Source organism: Amphiura filiformis, chromosome 14, assembly GCF_039555335.1.
Source record: "Amphiura filiformis chromosome 14, Afil_fr2py, whole genome shotgun sequence".
Classification (NCBI taxonomy): domain Eukaryota; kingdom Metazoa; phylum Echinodermata; class Ophiuroidea; order Amphilepidida; family Amphiuridae; genus Amphiura; species Amphiura filiformis.
The window spans coordinates 36,665,657-36,685,667 of NC_092641.1; the positions used below are offsets into that span (position 1 = coordinate 36,665,657).

The 20,011-nt window shown below is 34.5% G+C and overlaps 1 protein-coding gene across 1 annotated transcript; it reads left to right on the top strand.

The window, feature by feature from the left end:
- Positions 1–685: 685 nt before the first annotated feature.
- On the top strand, positions 686–18,719 carry LOC140170041 (Golgi-associated plant pathogenesis-related protein 1-like). Its single transcript, XM_072193356.1, has 4 exons — positions 686–837; positions 10,892–11,113; positions 15,144–15,221; positions 16,141–18,719. The coding sequence occupies exons 1-4, from the start codon at positions 801–803 to the stop codon at positions 16,287–16,289; spliced, it is 486 nt and encodes a 161-aa protein (XP_072049457.1). The 5' UTR covers positions 686–800; the 3' UTR covers positions 16,290–18,719.
- Positions 18,720–20,011: the final 1,292 nt, after the last annotated feature.

Here is a 20,011-nt window from a genome sequence, read left to right on the forward strand (position 1 = left end):
TAATTGTCATCGCATCCTCGACGCCACCAAGCACAAATCGCCTACACGTATACGCCTTCCTTACTGCAGATCTCTTGCCAACTTCCGCATCGGAACCATACACTCTGTCCATATAAAAAGATACCGGGTTAGAAACGAGCATACGAAATATTCGACTAAATCAAGCAAAATAAAGTCAGTCGCAAAAAAATATGTTTTTCAGTTGCTTTTAACAATAAAAGTTTTCAGTCAACATGACTATCGCAGCTCGCAGCCCTATAGCTTTTCATGGTGTTGGGGAAATAAGATGTTTTTTAAAGTGCTACATACCTGCCACTGGATTTTACTCAGTCAGATAAGTGGTTTGAAACTTGCTTCTAAAGAAAGATAGACATTGGACAGTGGAATGTTTTTGCGTGTTTCGCGTGTATTTATTCCACTTTTGCACCATATTTCACCAATTTAGCTTCAATATACATGATGATATAGCAAATGTTTTGGGGCGCTTCACGCGCGTTTATACCATAAACTTATTACGTCGCCAAAAGGCGCTGGATTCACTATATTCAAAATAAATTTCTTCCAACTCTATCCCGCCCAAAAAAAAATTCTGATTTTCCTGCCAAAAAGTTTTTTCTCCCAGGGGTTTCTCTTTGGAACATACTATATCCGCGGTAGGTTTTTGGTATCAGCTCGGTCCAGAATGTATAAAGCACCAGGCTGAGGCTTACACTGCACAGCAGAAAACATGTTAGTGTGACCAAAGGCATACACACCGCAACATCAAGTACCTGACTGTCTTTCAGTTCAAAGCGATCATCATGGGGAAATGTATGAGCAGATCTGATGATGTTGGTGGTACGTAAAAAAGTTTTTTGTTGGATTTTGTTTTACGATAGTCTCTGCAAGTACATTTGTAATAGTTCTTTGGTTTTTACATACATTTTCAATGTGTCTTTTTCATGTGCTTTTTTAATATGTTATTTATCATGGTTTTTTTTAAAAATAAATATGTACTTTTTAAGATCTACTTTGATGTATATATCCTTGTGTTTGCATTTGATGGTTTTCATTGCGCTTTGGCAGATAAGTGTTGTTTAATAGACTACCATGAAGGGATCATGTAGCGCTGAACGGTTTTTTTTCCTTCTCTTTTTTCCCCTTTTTTGGGGGGGGGGGTTGTTTTTTGTTTGTTTTGTTTTTAATTTTGCTTAGCTTGATATTTTTTAACATTTTTTTTTCAACATAATCTTTTAGTCTTGTGTCACCATAAACGTCGAGTGTTTAGAAACATAACTGAGTTGATATGAGAGTAATAAAATAATTAGCCTACTTGGATCAAATGACGGTGTCACCGTGTCTTTCTCTTATATAGTGAACATCGTTGTTTTATTGGAAATCCTACTTTTTAGAAAGATTTAAAGTTTCAAAACATCTATTTTGGACAGACCGGAGAGTTCAATGCTGTATAAATAGTAAATGGATGTTATATCCTTGTATTACATTAAAGGTATACTGGTATGATACAGATAATAATGGACATAACATCTCTTGTTGTAGGTCTTTCTTTTTCAAACTTGTTTTAACCATGTAAACTATTTTGCTGTATAGTTTAATTAGGCCTAATGTGCCTTCCATTTCGTCGGCACCCAAAATAGCATTTGAAATAGAATATATACAATAATAATTACCGGTACAACACGTAGGCCTATAGTTAAACAGCGGGAATACTTACTCAGTGCTAAAACATGAAATGCATCGTTAACAATGGTTAATGGTTTAAAGGCGAGCTGTCGGAAAAGCTAGGCCTATTTTTAACTAGCCCGAGGTACTCACACCTCCGTCACTACGATTATTTTTAACATTGAGGCGAGAAATAGCCTACTTAATGCTTTTAGAACGTACAATAAAAAATATACGCACGTGATACCAATAGCATAAGGGCCCGTCACATACTCGGAATATTCGGCGTACAATATGCGTTCAACAAGTTAATCAATCTACTTCAATTAATTTTATCTTCTAACAAATGTGTGTTGACGGAAAGTTAATTATATGGGATGTCGAATGTTTGGTGGAAACACAAACATTCGTTAAAAGTTAAACATGGAGCGGGGTTTAGTCACGATAATAAAAAGGCCAATTTTTGCAATAAAACGTTTGGCTCAGGTTTTATGAAGCTTTTACACTGGCCAGCAATTCAATGGTCGCCGTTAATCATTAAAGTAAATTCACTAAGGAACAGAATTGTTGACTTGTTCTTAACCTTTCTATTTTCACATTTGACTTATCAAAACATTGAAATTGAATGCTGAATGAAAGGTGTAGCTATAGGGTTTCAAATATAGATGTGTACATGCCCGGTGTACATGATGTAGGGTTTCAAATATAGATGTGTACATGCCCGGTGTACATGATGTAGGGTTTCAAATATAGATGTGTACATGCCCGGTGTACATGATGTAGGGTTTCAAATATAGATGTGCACATGCCCGGTGTACATGATGTTAGTTCACAGACTGCACTATACTTTCAAGTTTGGTTTCATTTCAGTTAACATGGTTCAGAAATTTTATACAAAATTTAAATTTGATGGTTTTGGCAGTCATCTGATTTTGTACATGTAGAGCTGTCTCACGAAGACCAACTGGTGGGAATCTAACACGGGACTTCAATTATGTGCATTTCTGTGTAAGTTTTGTGGTTCTCATGGAAAAGAGTGTGAGAATGATTTTCCGCGTTTTGACACCTAGCAGACTTTACAAGATCTGTTGTGCTGGCATAACTTCCAAACAAAGATGCACTAGAAGTAGGTGATTATTGATGGACAGCAAACAAGTTTTCTACAGAACACAAACTGAGCATTATGTATTTTCCTTGTGGTTTCATGCTGATTGATCAAGGCCAAGTTGTACGACTGATTTAGCAAAAATGCCTATTACTTCCACAGATCTAGCTCTCACCCAATCATGCTTAGCGCCTTCATTATTTACACCTGCTTGGATTGAACTTTTTGAAACAAACATACGTGGGTCTTTAAAGGTATACATAGTGGCTCCAATAATAATATAATTATGGTGTGTTATGTACAGTAGGCTACATAAACATTCTTATATTCGATTTTGTTATCTTCAGCAGATAACCTTTTATCCCTGTGCTATCTCTGTGCTGCTATCTCAGTAAATATCAATTTACCCCGTGCTGTCTTCAGTAGATAGCAATTTACCCTGTGTTATCTTCAGCAGATAGCAATTTACCATATGCTATCTTCAGTAGATATCAATTCATTCGTATGCTATCTTCAGTAGATATCAATTTACCCTGTGCTGTCTTCAGTAGATAGCAATTTACCCTGTGTTATCTTCAGCAGATAGCAATTTACCCTGTGTTATCTTCAGTAGATATCAATTTACACTGTGTTATCTTCAGTAGATAGCAATTTACCATATGCTATCTTCAGTAGATATCAATTCATTCGTATGCTATCTTCAGTAGAGAGCAATTTACCCTGTGTTATTTTCAGTAGATATCAAGTTACTCTGTGCTATCTTTAGTAGATAGCAAATTTTTCTGTGCTATCTTCAGTAGATAACAATTCATTTGTATGCTATCTCCAGTGGAGAGCAATTTATTCTGTGCTATCTTTAGTAGATAGCAATTTACCCTGTGCTATCTTCAGTAGATATCAATTTACCCTGTGCTGTCTTCAGTAGATATCAATTTACCCTGTGTTATCTTCAGTAGATAGCAATTTACCATGTGCTATCTTCAGTAGATATCAATTTACCCTGTGCTGTCTTCAGTATAGATATCAATTTTCCCTGTGCTATTTGCAGTAGATAGAAATTTGCCCTGTGCTATCTTTAGTAGATAGCAATGTTCCCTGTGCCATCTTTAGTAGATAGCAATTTTTCCTGTGCTATATTCAGTTGATAACAATTCATTTGTATGCTATTTCCAGTGGATAGCAATTTACCCTATGCTGTCTTCAGTAGATAACAATTTACCCTGTGCTATCTTCAGTAGATAACAATTCATTCGTATGAATTTACCCTGTGTTATTTTCAGTAGATATCAAGTTACCCTGTGCTATCTTTAGTAGATAGCCATTTCTCTGTGCTATCTTCAGTAGATAGTAATTTTCCCTGTGCTATCTTCAGTAGATAGCAATTTTCCCTGCGCTATCTTCAGTAGATAGCAATTTACCCTGTGCTATCTTCAGTAGATAACAATTCATTCGTATGCTATCTTCAGTAGAGAGCAATTTACCCTGTGTTATTTTCAGTAGATATCAAGTTACCCTGTGCTATCTTTAGTAGATAGCAAATTTTTCTGTGCTATCTTCAGTAGATAACAATTCATTTGTATGCTATCTCCAGTGGAGAGCAATTTATTCTGTGCTATCTTTAGTAGATAGCAATTTACCCTGTGCTATCTTCAGTAGATATCAATTTACCCTGTGCTGTCTTCAGTAGATAGCAATTTTCCCTGTGCTATCTGCAGTAGATAGCAATTTTCCCTGTGCTATCTGCAGTAGATAGAAATTTGCCCTGTGTTATCTTCAGTAGATAGAAATTTACCCTGTGCTGTCTTCAGTAGATATCAATTTTCCCTGTGCTATCTGCAGTAGATAGAAATTTGCCCTGTGCTGTCTTCAGTAGATAGCAATTTACCCTGTGCTATCTTTAGTAGATAGCAATGTTCCCTGTGCTATCTTCAGTAGATAGCAATTTACCATGTGCTATCATTAGTAGATAGCAATTTTCGCTGTGCTATCTGCAGTAGATAGAAATTTTCCCTGTGCTATCTTTAGTATATAGCAATTTTCCCTGTGCCATCTTTAGTAGATAGCAATTTTTCCTGTGCTATATTCAGTAGATAACAATTCATTTGTATGCTATTTCCAGTGGATAGCAATTTACCCTGTGCTAACTTTAGTAGATAGTAGGTTTCCCTGCGCTATCTTCAGTAGATAGCAATTTTCCCTGTGCTATCTTCAGTAGACAGCAATTTACCCTGTGCTATCTTCAGTAGATAGCAATTTTCCCTGTGCTATCTTCAGTAGACAGCAATTTACCCTGTGCTATCTTCAGTAGATAGCAATTTTCCCTGCGCTATCTTCAGTAGATAGACATTTTCCCTGTGCTATCTTCAGTAGATAGCAATTTCTTCCCCCCTATGCTGTCTACACTGCAAAAACAGCAGAGCAACACTTAATAAACACTTGAACACTTAATAAACACTTGTTTGTACAGTGAAGGTATAGGGGTGTTAATTTATAAACACTAAAATAACACTAAAACACGTGTAACAACTCATCTTCAGTAGATAGCAATTCATTGTTGCATGTGTGTTGCTGTTGCTGTGCTATCTACAGGCAGGAGATGTTAAATAAGTGATATTTTAAGTAGATAACAATTCATTATTTTGCTATCTTCAGTAGATAGTACTTCATCCCTATGTTATCTTCAGTAGATAGCAATTTGTTCTTGTGTTATCTTCAGGCACGAAATAGCCTAAATAAAGTTATTTTGCTATAATTGAAGTAGTAATTCTTTCAATTTCTTTTAACAATTTAAAAAAAAATCTTTTGGCATTTGTCAATCCCCATGGTTAAAACCTACGTTCTTGTCCTAACCATGCTAACAGTTCTTTGTGAAAGTGCTGCATTCAGTAGATAGCAATTCAGTCTTGTGCAATTATTACATTTATTATTAATCTGTATAATAGGCATATGTGTTTATATCTATTTATTATTTATAACACATACATTTATTTATGTGTTATTTGTTTGCTAAATATTATAATTACAGGCTGTATCAAATGATTGGTGCCCATCAGTTTCAGTGATTATAGACATGACTGCCACATCAAAATGCAATATATGATCAACATAAGTTGTTGATTAATGTCATAAACAGTAAATGATGGTACATGTAATTTCAAGAGGACCCTATGTTGCATTTGGAAGAAGCAGGTTTTTCAGTAAGTCATCACAACCGATTGTTACTAATCATTTTGATATTTTGCAGTAATCACTTATGAAGTATGGAATTACTTCATTTAAAAATATCTCTTTCAATTTATAATATCGTTGACAATTAATGCTTCGTGATTAGACGTCCTGCATAGGTTTGAGTAATATGCCAAACAGTAGGCACAGAACATAAATTATGAAAAACATATATCATTTGGTGTTGGTAGAAAACCAGCAGCAATACTTGAGACAAAAATAATGTAATTATAATTCAAAATCATTTATTCAATTTGGGTGGTCTGATGAAAACACTCTCGTATATGTGATTATTCCATGAATGCCAGTGATTTTTTCTTTCGTCGAAAAGACTGGTTAAATTCGCAGAAATTTTGTTGGTTGAAATAAATAATGTTGATAATGTGCCAATCACTCATCGTATGTGTGCATGTCCGATAAGGGCATAAAACAAGGATGAATAATGAATGCGAGCAAAGTTCGTGACTGATAGCATGACTTCAATCGTGGAGCAAGAAGTAAAACGGCGAGTTATTATTGTAGTCTGGAGATAGGATCAACAACGCCCCCCCAAAAAAACTTCGACACTGCGAGTAGTACTCACTTCAAAACTTGCGTCTCTCTTGCAGTTCCTAAAAATCCCTAATAGACGTTTCTTTTAAACCCCAGTTCAGTATCTTCAGTTTTCCATGTCCATTGCCAGACCTGCCCTAATCGTCACAGGGCAACATTTTTATGGAAATTTATGAAGAATTTTGAAAGAAGCGGGCTTTTCAGCATTCTGTATGGTGCCTTGAAATCAACCGACGGCATAAAATATGCATGCCTTTGGTAGTTTGGGTTTGGGGCCAAATTTATAAGTTTTTCATTAGTTATTTTTTGCTATAATTTTTTTAAATAACAATTGATATTCATGATAAATAACTAGGCCTATACCGGTATAGTAAGGATATACGGTCACGTATAAGGTAGCATTGTGAAAGTTCGTCATATATCAAAAAAAGTATTATCATTAACTCTTAGTTTCAATAACTCACCAAATAATAACTCACCTAGTGATGACAAACTCTCACCATTCATCATTTGTAGTCCCGTCTGTCTATGATGTAGTCATCATTAAGCCTCAAGGCGAAATACCATCCCTCAAATACACCAAGAATTCTTAACTTATGAGAGGCCGTGTGAACAAATACGAATTTATTTGAAAGATATCATACAAATTAGCATGAAGCAAACCAATATTACCATATAAAGGAAAAGGACCATCATCTCAGTTGGCTGTGAGTAATAAATTCAATGCGTTTGAAAAGTTTCAGGATAGTTTCGAACCTGATACACTGTACTGCAATGATATGACCCTATTACATTAATACATTAAAGGGCCGAGTTATTACATTAAAGGGGTGATCTGTTTATTTAGGAGGCCTCCCTCTGTACTACCTTCATGCTCCCTCCAACTTTCACCAAAAAGTTGAGATTTTTATACCACAGAAACAGCTAGAAACCTAGGATTAAAATATATACAATGTTTATGTATATGGACAATATAAATGTGCTCTTTCATTTAATGACATAAAATCTGAAAAATATTGTAAGGATCACTTGAGGTTTTGACTTTTAAAACCTACATTTTGGTCAAAAATTGTGCTTGAATAGGTCGTTTTCAACAGATTTACCACGTTCGCCTTGCTATAAACATTGAATTGCGTTATCTGTTGATGTAATTTTTAAAAAAAGGTGTTTTTAGGGGGAGTGTTAGCTTTCGTTCGATATTTTTTTATTATTTTTGATTGGATGAAGGGAACACTTGAGGTTTTGACAAAACCAATCACAGATGCCTATTTTCCACTAGTCACCAGCTAGAAGCTCACACATCTCTTATGTTGCTATGCAATCAACCGTGTAGTGTAAACAAAGATTGTGTAAAGACAATTCACTGCTTGCTTGGAAGATCTTGGATGAAATTGTGTGCTCAGGTGTATCGAGGTGGATAGATGCGTCTATAAGAGAATCGTTTGAGTAGCCAAACCTTTTCATATGCAATCAAGAAGAAAAAATTAACATGTAAATAATTATTGTACAATATATATATTTATCACATAACTATGATAACAATTGGTCTACTTAAGTTGCCATGAAAGTCTTCCCCAGCCAAGATATGGGCCTATACCAAAACGGTGTACCATTTCATCAATGATTAAAACCAATAGACCAGTAGGCACACCACACAAATATATCAGATATCATCTAGTCATGCTTGTGGAGTGCCACATTTGGATAGCCTACGTAAAATGGCGGCTGGATGAATTACGGTTACACTTTTAACAGGGAAGGATCCACATATGAAAGAATATTGCGCACGCCCCCACCCCCGCTCATAAAAATCCAAAATGGAGGAGAAAAGACCCCCCCCCAAAAAAAAAAGGAGAGAGAGAGCGAAAGGAAGGAAGCAAGATGAGAAACAGGAGAAAAGACACTTTACACCCCTTTCCCCAAATCCTGGTCCGCCCCTATACTGAAACGCAGTGTAAAAAGTAACAGATAGGCCCCTAGGCCTATTATACATATTAACTGTTTTAAACTTACACTGTAAACAAACAACAGTAACAGTATAGCCTATCATTTACAATAAAAAATGTAGCATTTTTGCTATAAAATGTACAGGTATTTGTTGGCAGATTAGCTGTTAACAATTTACTGCCACGCTAACTTTCTTTTTTTTTACAGTCGGCCTATAGTTTTCTTGACTGCTGGGTGGGCTTATGCTCAAAATTTATTTTCTACTGGATTGACTGGCGCTAAATATGCTTAACATTTCATCTCTTGTTATATAGTGTTTCAGAAAACGATAACATAAAACAAATTATGGAACACCTCTCTTAATTTTGGCCATTAGCGCAAGATCATTTATACCAATATAACTCCAAACCTATAACTTGACCCTAAACTCGACTTCGTATACGTTTTATGAAAATACGGTATAGAGCAAGAGGCAGCTACTACACCTGAGATATTGCAATGCCAGGTCCGATTGTGGTAATAAATAGAAGGGATACCCCAGACATGATCACATTACAAACATTTGGAAGGCATGACACAGGGAGTTCCCATAGCATTTGCTTATTTTATTGTTACCATACTATATTGTGATTGCTTGCAATAGGACAAAAAGGTAGACCGTAAATTGTGTAAATGGTATTGAACTGAAAAAATAACTGAAAAAAAGAAGCTGAATTCTGAATGAATTTTCTAGAAATTGTGTGCTGGGAGGGGCAAAATTCAGCTGCTGTTCAACGTGGGCATTTGTTAGGATTATAAGGGGCGTCGATGCATAACTTGTTGATAAATTATTTTTACAATTAACAGTTGGTAACATCTTAAACCTGTGTTTTATCATACAAAATGTTTTAAACCCTGCATTATGTAACCATGATAACCCGACATTAAATGATATTTTGATCAAAACCAAAACACGTTTATAACACGTTGTAACTTTTTTTAAACATTTTTGTGTTTGCTGGGTTGGTGTGAATAGGACCTGATATAGTCGACATTGCTTTAGCGATGCCTAATCATAACTATACAGCTGTACATGCAGTATAGTAATATTATTTTAAAGACCAATTGGAGCATTCATAATTGGCTCAATATTATAGAACATTCTTGCAAGCTATAAACCTATATGACTTTGGATTTACATTTTACTTATAGAAATCCGATTCGATTAAATTATTATGAGTTAATTCGAAATATAAATTTGGCTTTTCATTTGTAATCAGAGGGCAGCAAAGTGTATCTAAACATCAAAAATAACAACTCTATCGGAAAAAATGATTATAAATATTGCATGGGCCCGATTTAAATTAAAAATACTTTTAAATATGTAAACTTCTTCACCCACTTTGAAATTTCAGAAATTCATTATTTCCAGGATATATTTGCGTGGCCTGGTAAATGAGAAACGACCCACACAATTTATATATATATATATATAGGCCTAGAGAGAGATTTTTTGCAAAAGTCGATTTATTTTAAACACATATTCCGTTTATAAATAGAAACCTATAGGGAACAACCCAGTTGCACCGCACAGGCCGCAGCTGATAGACTATTGTTTTACTAAAGGTCTAGGGGTGCCGGGTGGGGCACATCATACATTTTTGGTGAGTAGGCGTATGCTCCCCCAGAATTTTGAGGTGGTAGGTCTTTGGGAACTGATGGCGTACTGTTAAAAGGAGGTCTTTTGGAGCTGCGAACAGTCAAAATCAAGGGTCTTTCTTGGCTTTATGGTTAACAATTGCTTGTAAAAATACCAGAAATGTGAGCTGAGCAATTTATTTATTTATTTATTTATTTATTTATTTATTTATTTATTTATTTATTTATTTATTTATTTATTTATTTATTTATTTATTTATTAAAATTTTAATTTATTTAGTCTCTCAAGATTGTCATGGCTATAAATCTCAGCAATGCAATTACATTTTTGTCATGTAAGTAATAATCATAGCAAAAATATTTTTCTGATTGAATGCGAAGAACATGAAAGTATGCGGTCAACGACTGAAGACCTTGTATCTCACTTGAAAATGACATATAAACATTTGTGTTTAGACTGAGACATGATACATTAGCCTAATTATAATAGATATGTATTATCTCAACAAATAAACCCTGAGAAATAAACCAAGTTATCATTACCAGCTGCAAGCAAGGCTCGTCATTGATATGTATTATATTTACAGGTACAAAGAATGAATCTGTTTCGCCGTAGTCATTCTCTTATCATTCGCACATTTTATAACCTCCGTCATTTTAAACTTCTTTTTATTTTATTTTATTTTATTTTATTTTATTTTATTTAATTTTATTTAATTTTATTTAATTTTATTTTATTTTATTTTATTTTATTTTTCTCAGCTTACAGGAGCAAGTTCCGCAGAGATGCTCTGAAAGCACATAACGACTACCGCAAGAAACACGGCGCAGGTACACTTAAATTGACGGGCAATTTGAATAAGTATGCTCAACAGTGGGCCGACAAATGCGCCAAATCATCCAAGCTACAACACAGAACAGAACACAAATATGGAGAGAATATACACTTTGCGAGTGACTCCAGAGGCATTGATGGCCTCACAGGTAAGTAGACTTCAATAACATTTTCCCCAAAATTGTAAAATAGGTTTATTTTTATTCAAATACTTCTATCGCTTTCACGTTGTTGCCTTAACCATTATCATCCTCTATAAGAATATGTTTAACCTAAATTGCTATCTTCAGTAGATAGCATTTTACATCATCATCATTTTTTTTTATAGTTTAGAGTCTTAATATCTTCAGAAGGTAGAGGAGATGGTCTAACATATAATTTATTTGGACCTGACAGACTTGCTACAATACATAAATGTTTTAAATTTCTTAAATATGTTTTTGTCAAAAGCAAATCAAAAGCAAAAACTATCCAGGCCTACTGTTTTGAATAGAGAATGAAATATATATATTATTTGGATCAAGAAGTATATGTAATGTACAATATATCTAAAGTAAATCGCTTCTTTGGTTTCAATTAAGATTTGGTGTCAGCTTGCCTTTGTATTCAAGGTCACCAGGTTTCACATTACCGTGTGTAATTTGACCTGTAGTATTTACTTAAAATATGATGAAGGTGTTGAAGCAAACATATGACATATTTGACTGGGTTAAAGTAGCCTACAGGATCAAAGTAGTAATCAAGAGATTTGACATAGACATGCCAACCCCGATATGCATAAATATTATATTCGACAATTTTACGTCTTCTGTAGATATAAAAACATGTAAGCAGAACATCCCTTCCACGTACGTAAGCAATTTTCCGATTTAAACGTCTTATCTTCTGTAGATAGCAAAAGTGCAGTGGCGGTCAGGGGGGGTCAAAAATCATGAAATTTCCGCAAAATTGTAAAAAAAAAAAATTAGACAAGGGGCAAGATTTCTGACTTGGGGAATTTTCCCCATGTCCCCTCCCCCTCTGGTGCCGCCACTACAAAGGTGTCATCAGAAAGCCCCTTATTGAAACTCACAATTTGGGGTCAGAGGGCCTACTATATCATAGCATTAAATTAAGATTATTAATATAAAACTGAATTTTATAACTTACCTGCATCCAGTTATGCATTATCATATTTCAAAACATTTTGCTTTGTTAGATACAACATTGTGTTTGTTTTATATTTATGTAATATAATGCAAAAAGAAAATAATTTCAACTCCCCATTCATCAATGATTACTTTTAAATTATATCACTTTGTTTATTTACATATTGCCGCATGTTACTTGGAGCTATATCTCTAAGTCAGCCATACGTGTAACATGATGATACAATTATAACTTAAACCCAGCATGGCATAAAGTCCCTAGAACTTCTATCCCCTAGAGTGATAAGTGATGGGGTCAATCGGCCAATCACATCAAGGGTTTGACCAATAATCTCTTCGCTTCATATCAAATAAGGAATACCAAAGATTACAAGTATGTGTCAAAGGGCAAGAAAGGCGGTACTGCCGTCACAAGCAATGGCGGCTTTTAAACAGAGGGATTTGTTGTAGTTTAGCTTTTAGAGGAAAGTAGTCAGCTGCAGTAATCCTGGTATTAGATTGTCTTCAACTATAGTCAAAAACAATGTTCTATAATTATATAATTATGCGATAAAGACATATATAACCCAACCCTTATGCTAATTATGCTGTGATTCAACATTAAAAGATATCTCAATTGTCGCGACGCCTTAATCATATTGCTAATTCAAAATCTAATCCTAATTTAGTATTTAAAACTTAAATTCTGGCCCTAAATGAAACCTGGAGTGGCGCGTGAACCTTAAACTGAATTCACACGCCAATCACTATAGCGTTGGATATTTGACCAAGACACACAGCCAATGAACGGCCCAGGTCATTGATCAAATTATACCAGTCACTTGTCTCCAGGAACGAGTATCAAAAGCCCTTATTCTCATGTCGACATCTAAACGAGGCAGCTATTGGTCAGACATGCAAGTTTTTTGTTGTTGTTTTTCGGAGTTTTTTTTCACTCGTAGGTATGAGAGTTTATAAGCCGAATTAGAGATAAACTAGACGAGCTGATACTGAGGTATCATCAGCAGATGGGAGACTCCCATCAGCAGATGGGAGACTCATTCAGTGCCTTATGAAATGCGGGTGACAGATTGATGAGTGGCATATGGGCTTTATGATTACAATAATATTTTTTATTATGCATGTTATGTGGAAGCAAAGTTTGCATTCAGAATTATGGGATCAGTTGTTTTACTTGACCTGAGAACCTTGCAATCAATTAATTATTAGCATACTGACAAGCAATACTTTGTATAGGCTACTATCATGGAAGCAAGGGGTCCTCTTGCTTCCATGAACATAACATCGTTGCGCAATATTAATAACTGCTGAATAGGCATATCCAGCAATATTCTTGACGATAATCCTATCTTAAAAGATAGCAATTTTCTAGAAAATAATGTTTACTAATCACAGTAATATCCTAGAAGGTAACGCTATATAGGCTACTTAAGACAATTAGAAAACAATGCTCTCTACTGAAGATAGCAATGTTATAGAACTTATGCTATCTACTAAAGACAGCATTTTTGTAGAAAATAATGCTATCTGCTGTCTTCAGTAGATAGCATTATTTTCTACAAAATTGCGTTGTAGAAGGTATAATGCTATCTACTAAATACAGCATTTTTTTTAGAAAATAATGCTATCTACTGAAGATAACAGTGTTCTAGTAGATAATGCTATCTACTGAATACCAGTGGCGTAGCCAGGACTTTTTCAGAAGGGGGAAAAGGGGGACAAGACAATTTTCAAGGAGGGCAAACTTCAACGAAAATAGCCAAAAATGGGCTAAAAAGTACAAAGGGCCTTTTAAAATCTTTAATTTTAGGGCGTCCAGCATCGGGGGGGGGGCAGGGGCAGCAAGACTTCTCATAGGGGAAGCTGAGTAGTCTATACGCCACTGCTGAAGGCAGCAATGTTCTGGACGATAGTGATATATTTTGGCAACAACAATGTTTTAGGAGGTAGTGCTATCTACTGAAGACAGCAATGTTCTAGAAGATAATACTATGTACTGAAGACAGCAATGTTCTAGAAGATAATACTATGTACTGAAGATAGCAATGTTCTAGAAGATAATACTATGTACTGAAGACAGCAATGTTCTAGAAGATAATACTATCTACTGTAGATAGCAACGTTCTTTAAGATAAATAGTTCTCTAAAATTTTTTTAATGACACACATTTAAACACAAAGATATCTACTGAATTGAAGATGACAATGTCCTATGAAGAAAATCGGATATGTTCCAAAAACAATAAAACAAAATGCTGAAGTAATGTATTGTATAACAAAATCAATCAAAATCAAAATCAATGTCCTCTAACTGAAGACAGCAATGTTCTTTATTTTAATTAAATATATGTGATCAGATCGACTAGCCTCATCTCCCCAGTTTTTCCTATGGAAAAATCTGACCATGCCCCTTTAAATGTATTTCCTAAAAAAGTGAAACCAAGTTCTTTCTACTGACGCTAAAAATGTTTTGAAAAACAAAATGAAAATAAGGAACACCGAAGAGAACAATATTTTGAAGTAACATTTTATCTCCTAAAAACAATTGCAAAGCAATTTACTAATTATTATTATTATTTATTGATTTATATGCAAAAATAGTGTTTGAAGGAAACAAAAACAAAGAGTAAACAAAATGCTAAAAACGATCCTTTGGAGAGACTAGTTGTATTCTGATAATTATTTCCAACCATAGAGTTCAAATAAACGAGCTCTACGTATAACATGTGTTTTTGTAATTAAAACTGAAATGGTCACAATCCTCCACATATTTTATCTGACCACAAATGTCACTTGATATTAATGTATGGTTATAATAATTAGAATGAGAAATATGAAAAAAACCCAGAAAGGCAGAAAACAATCGAACGAATGATGGAGTTGTCAGAACGAATTTCAAATCATGTAATCATTTCATAAGAATTTAAAAGACTGGATTCAATATTTAAAATGAAACCATAATTTTGTGAACAAATAAAACAATACTGTTTGAATTAATTATTCTCTTATTTAATTTGACATGTTTGTTATAGGTGACAAGGCTGTCAAGGCATTCTACGACGAATGCCAGAAGTATAGCTACAACACCACTCAACACATACCAGGAACAGGTACGTCCAATTTATTTACTTCATTCATCGTTACACAGCAAAATAATAAATAAATAAATAAATAAATAAATAAATAAATAAATAAATAAATAAATAAATAAATAAATAAATAAATAAATAAATAAATAAATAAATAAATAAATAAATAAATAAATAAATAAATAAATAAATAAATAAATAAATAAATGAATGAATGAATGAATGAATGAATGAATGAATGAATGAATGGGTGAATGAATGAATGAATGAATGAATGAATGAATGAATGAATGAATGAACGAACGAACGAACGAACGAACGAACGAACGAACGAACGAATGAATGTAATAAAAAGATTCTTTCAAGACGGAGTCAGGAAAATCTGGTAAGGTTGAATAAGTTAATAAAATGATTGTACTACAATCAATAAACCTTTGTAAAGAATTGTCAACGCAATGACCTAGCGGCACAAAGACGTATGTCAATTTTCTATCGTATGAATGCATCTAGATAGCTCATAGCTTAGCGGCACAAAGACGTATGTCCATCAGCTGCTATATGAATGATTGCAGGTATACGGTATTCCATATTCGCAAAACGAAATACGCTCATTCGATCAGGCTGAGTTCACATAGTATACTCCTATGTGAACTCAGCCTGATCAAATGAGCGTATTTCGTATAGCGAATATCGTATACCGTATACTTCTATGTGATCGCAGCCTTAGGCATACATGCCGTATTATAAATGATTTCATCTAGATAGCCCAGAATTCAGCGGCACAAAGGCGTATGTCCATTTTCTGTATAATTTGCTATTTTTCGTAGTTCACAGGACTTCTGGAAAACACATCACATAATGTTTTCGGACTGTTTTTAGGCTCTATATCGAGAGTGTTATATTGCGTGTATAACACATTGTATTTGTTTACTTTTTTCAGGTCATTTTACACAAACCGTATGGAAAGACAGTAAGCGTCTAGGTATTGGTGTTGCCGTCAAAAACAACCAAGTGTTTGCCATCTTCAACTACGACCCACCAGGCAATGTGGGCGGCAAATACAAAGACAATGTCAAGCCGCCAAAGTAGATATACAGGACATATATCGGGCAGCAGACCGCCAGTCTAACATGATGTTCACTCTCATGGAATGGACACATTTAGCGCTTGTATATTAATTTCACTATAGAAATAAACACATTTATTTTAAGGCGAGCGAGATACAGCTCACCTAAGATTTATGAAGAGTTATTAAGTGCTCTTCTGAAAAAATGTAAATCGATCTAGTATGTTATGGTTGTGTTTAGCAATGAGTCGGAATTGATAGCTTGACAGGGCTTTTCTCAGGAGAGCTAGCGATCAGTCTCATTCTATTAGGGCATATAGCTCGCCCGATGGTAATAATGTCTTTACCCAGAAAACACAAAAATGTTCTTAAAACGTTTGTTCAAAACATTTTAAAAACATTTAAATGTCAGGTTGTAAAAAGAGCATGATACGTTTTAAAAACGTTATTGTAAAATATTTTGAGCAAATACTTTTCCACAATATTTTGTCAATTGTTAAATAACATTCGATTTTTTAGGTTTTCCATCACGTTTTATGAATGTTATTTAAACGTTTTTATCCTTTATATAACACGATATATAAACCTTTTCTGTAAAACGTGTTTGCTGGCTCATACCTGATCATCGTAATAAACACCTGAAGCCATAACTTAAACAATGTTGTATTGTTTCTGAACGTTTTATTATTATATTAATATATTAGCATTATATAGCATTAATATTATTATAGCACTATAGTGTGGCTGTACAGCTGATAAGTTCCCAAAATCACTAGGTCGTAATATATAATACCGTAACGTTCGAACGTTTGTCTTTACAACGTCGTAAAACGTTCAGAAATAAACGTTTGTCGCAAAAAAAACCCCGTATGTACGTACGTTGGCACATTTGGTGACGTCTCAACAACGTTTTCTAAATGTCCGTAGAAATGAACGGCAGGATTAACCAAGTGACGCAGGTGTATTAAAAGACCAATCTAGATTCTAGAACCTAGTCTAGCGTTAACGTTTATCGGACTTTTTGTGTTTGCTGGAGACACCTTCATCTTACTACATATAGGCTGATGCTCCAACTGAGAAGCAGATGACGTATCTATTATTTAATTAATTTGACAAAAAGGAGGATAACATCCCATCTAGACAACAGTATGTTGTAATACGTTGATTAAATTGTAAGGATATAATAAGATGAGATGCTACATAATGTAAATAGAAGTAACAATCTGTAAACTTAATTTTGTATGCCCTGTATTTATCATTGTCATATAACCCACAAGGTGGTTTGAGTGTAAGGTATACGTACATCGACTGCTCAGTGCCAGTAAGTGGTAAGTGCACTGTGCAATAGCTGCCATGTGTAGATAGGCCTACAATATACTAAGTGTAAATTACCAAATGTTCACAGGACAGTTATTGCACTTACCCACTTCTGGCACCGAGCATTCGATGAGTCGACGCCGGTGCTATTAAACAGCCCGGAAAATGTGAAAATGCATTGTGAATAATTGTGCACATTGACGAATAAGATATGCACATTTTTCATTTTCTGAGAAAGGAAGGAAGGATCCCTTAATTGATATTTATAAAAAAAAGCAAGAGGCAGCATATCAATAAATTAATAAATATCAATATTAAAATTAACTGTACAATGGAATGTATGTAATGTATTACAAGTGAGCTATAGAGGGAGGCATACATCTCTCTCGTTTATAAGTCCCTGTTATCCAATTCAAGAGTATAACACGTTTAACAAACACCATAGCTATTTGTTATTATATCATGCTAAGTTCACGACGATATGGTGTTTGTTTGACATAATTATTACCATTTTCTGCCAGGTGTGTTATCATTTATTTTTATAGAGACCAAAAATGAGTTAGTTGATGCCTAGTTACTCTCAAAAGTGAGTAAATGAAATGCATGACTGACAGGGATATTATCTGCTCTTCATTGAAAAGGGCGGCTGACCATCTCTATTCAAAATTCACAACATTATCAGTGACTATGACCTTTCAATATAGACTAAGCGATGACAAACGCTGGAAAAATATGGCACCTGCCTTCCCACTAGCCTTAAGGGAACAAACCAAAAGATCGATGACGTCCTATAAACATAACTAGTTTCGTTTCTCAGCCGACCCCCTCCCTCCCTGCTAGAGAGGTAATAATGAAATGTTGAAAATGTTGACATAATAAAAATGACAAATTCTTCAGACCGATGTTTTTGTACAAACGTAATCGAGTATTTTTACCCCCTCCCCCCTAAACGAAACTAGTTTCGTTTATAGGACGTCATCGATCTTTTGGTTTGTTCCCTAAACCATCTGTCTAATTGAGGATAAAATTATGAATGAAGCACGGACATTTAATTAAATTGGCACATTCTTGTTATGTTTATTTTATACATAATGCTATATGTTGCAAACAAATAAATATATTAGTATTGTAATACACACAGGGTGTAATAATAATATACATCACTTTCATACAACCACATATACAATTAATTCACAGCAGTAATAGTAAATACACATAAAAATCTACCCATGTTGCATAATAAAAAAATAACTTGTACAATGTTGCACTTATTTGATCCTGATATGACAAAACTCGAGATTTGATGTTGTGAGAAAAATGCACTTAAAATGTTGCAAAAGAAGCAAATGCTTTGGTAAAGTTATGCTGTTTTCCCAAATAAATCCAATAGCATGTCTGCATCCTGTTTATATACATTTGGCATAACAACATATATCTCTACTTACCTTTGGAGGATTTTAATATTTACAGTTATTTCCTACAGTTTGTCCACTTCGAAGTACGAAGTATGCAGTAAATTACGCAGTTTTGGCATGCCGCAATGTCAAAAGGAATTAACACGCTACTAGCCACACACAAATGCATGAGGTCTTAATACACAACGCATACGATACGCTTATGCAAAATGTGCGTTTTACTCAGACTTCAAAGTGGACAAACTGTAGTTAGATCAATTGTTATTCAAATGCTCTATGGTAGTCATGTAACTCAATAATCAGTCATTTGCCAAATCAAACAATATCTCAATGCAGCAGAAATAATTTGTTTTCCCATATTGAATTGGTAACAATTGCACAATTAGGATACGATACATCAAGCTTAGCTATCTTTGAAACAATATGAATTTGTTAGCCATGGCTGTCAGAAATGAAAAGAATGCCCAGTTTACCCAGCAATGCATTGAACTCAAAATGTTTTGCCATATCAGGGATGTATTGTGCAAGATATATTCTGTTTCACAGTAATACTGAAAAGCAACTTTATTTTGCAAGCAATTTGTGTAATAAGTAAGTTCTAAAGCTGCCCAAATTAAGTTGCCGGTCTCCTTGCTACCTGGACCCAATATTCACCTTCACAAGTTTTGACAAAATATCCTTAGATACCATTGTATGCTAACTGTGCTAGGAATCCTGGGAATGAGTGCATACATCTTTTGTCCTATTCTTACAACCTGCTGACATGATTTCTGTGATTGCTATATCATTATCGACATATTAATGTCCATTGTCATTAGCATTATTATTACATTTACATATATTCATATCCAGGGACAAGTGATTTGCGCGGAACTTTTTTCCACGCAATTGGCTATTTTTTCCCTATGGGCAGGGATACATGATTTGCACTGAAAAAAGGTTCCGCGCAATTGGCTATTTTTTCCGCGCAATTGGCTATTTTTTCCGCGCAAATCACTTGTCCCTGATATCTC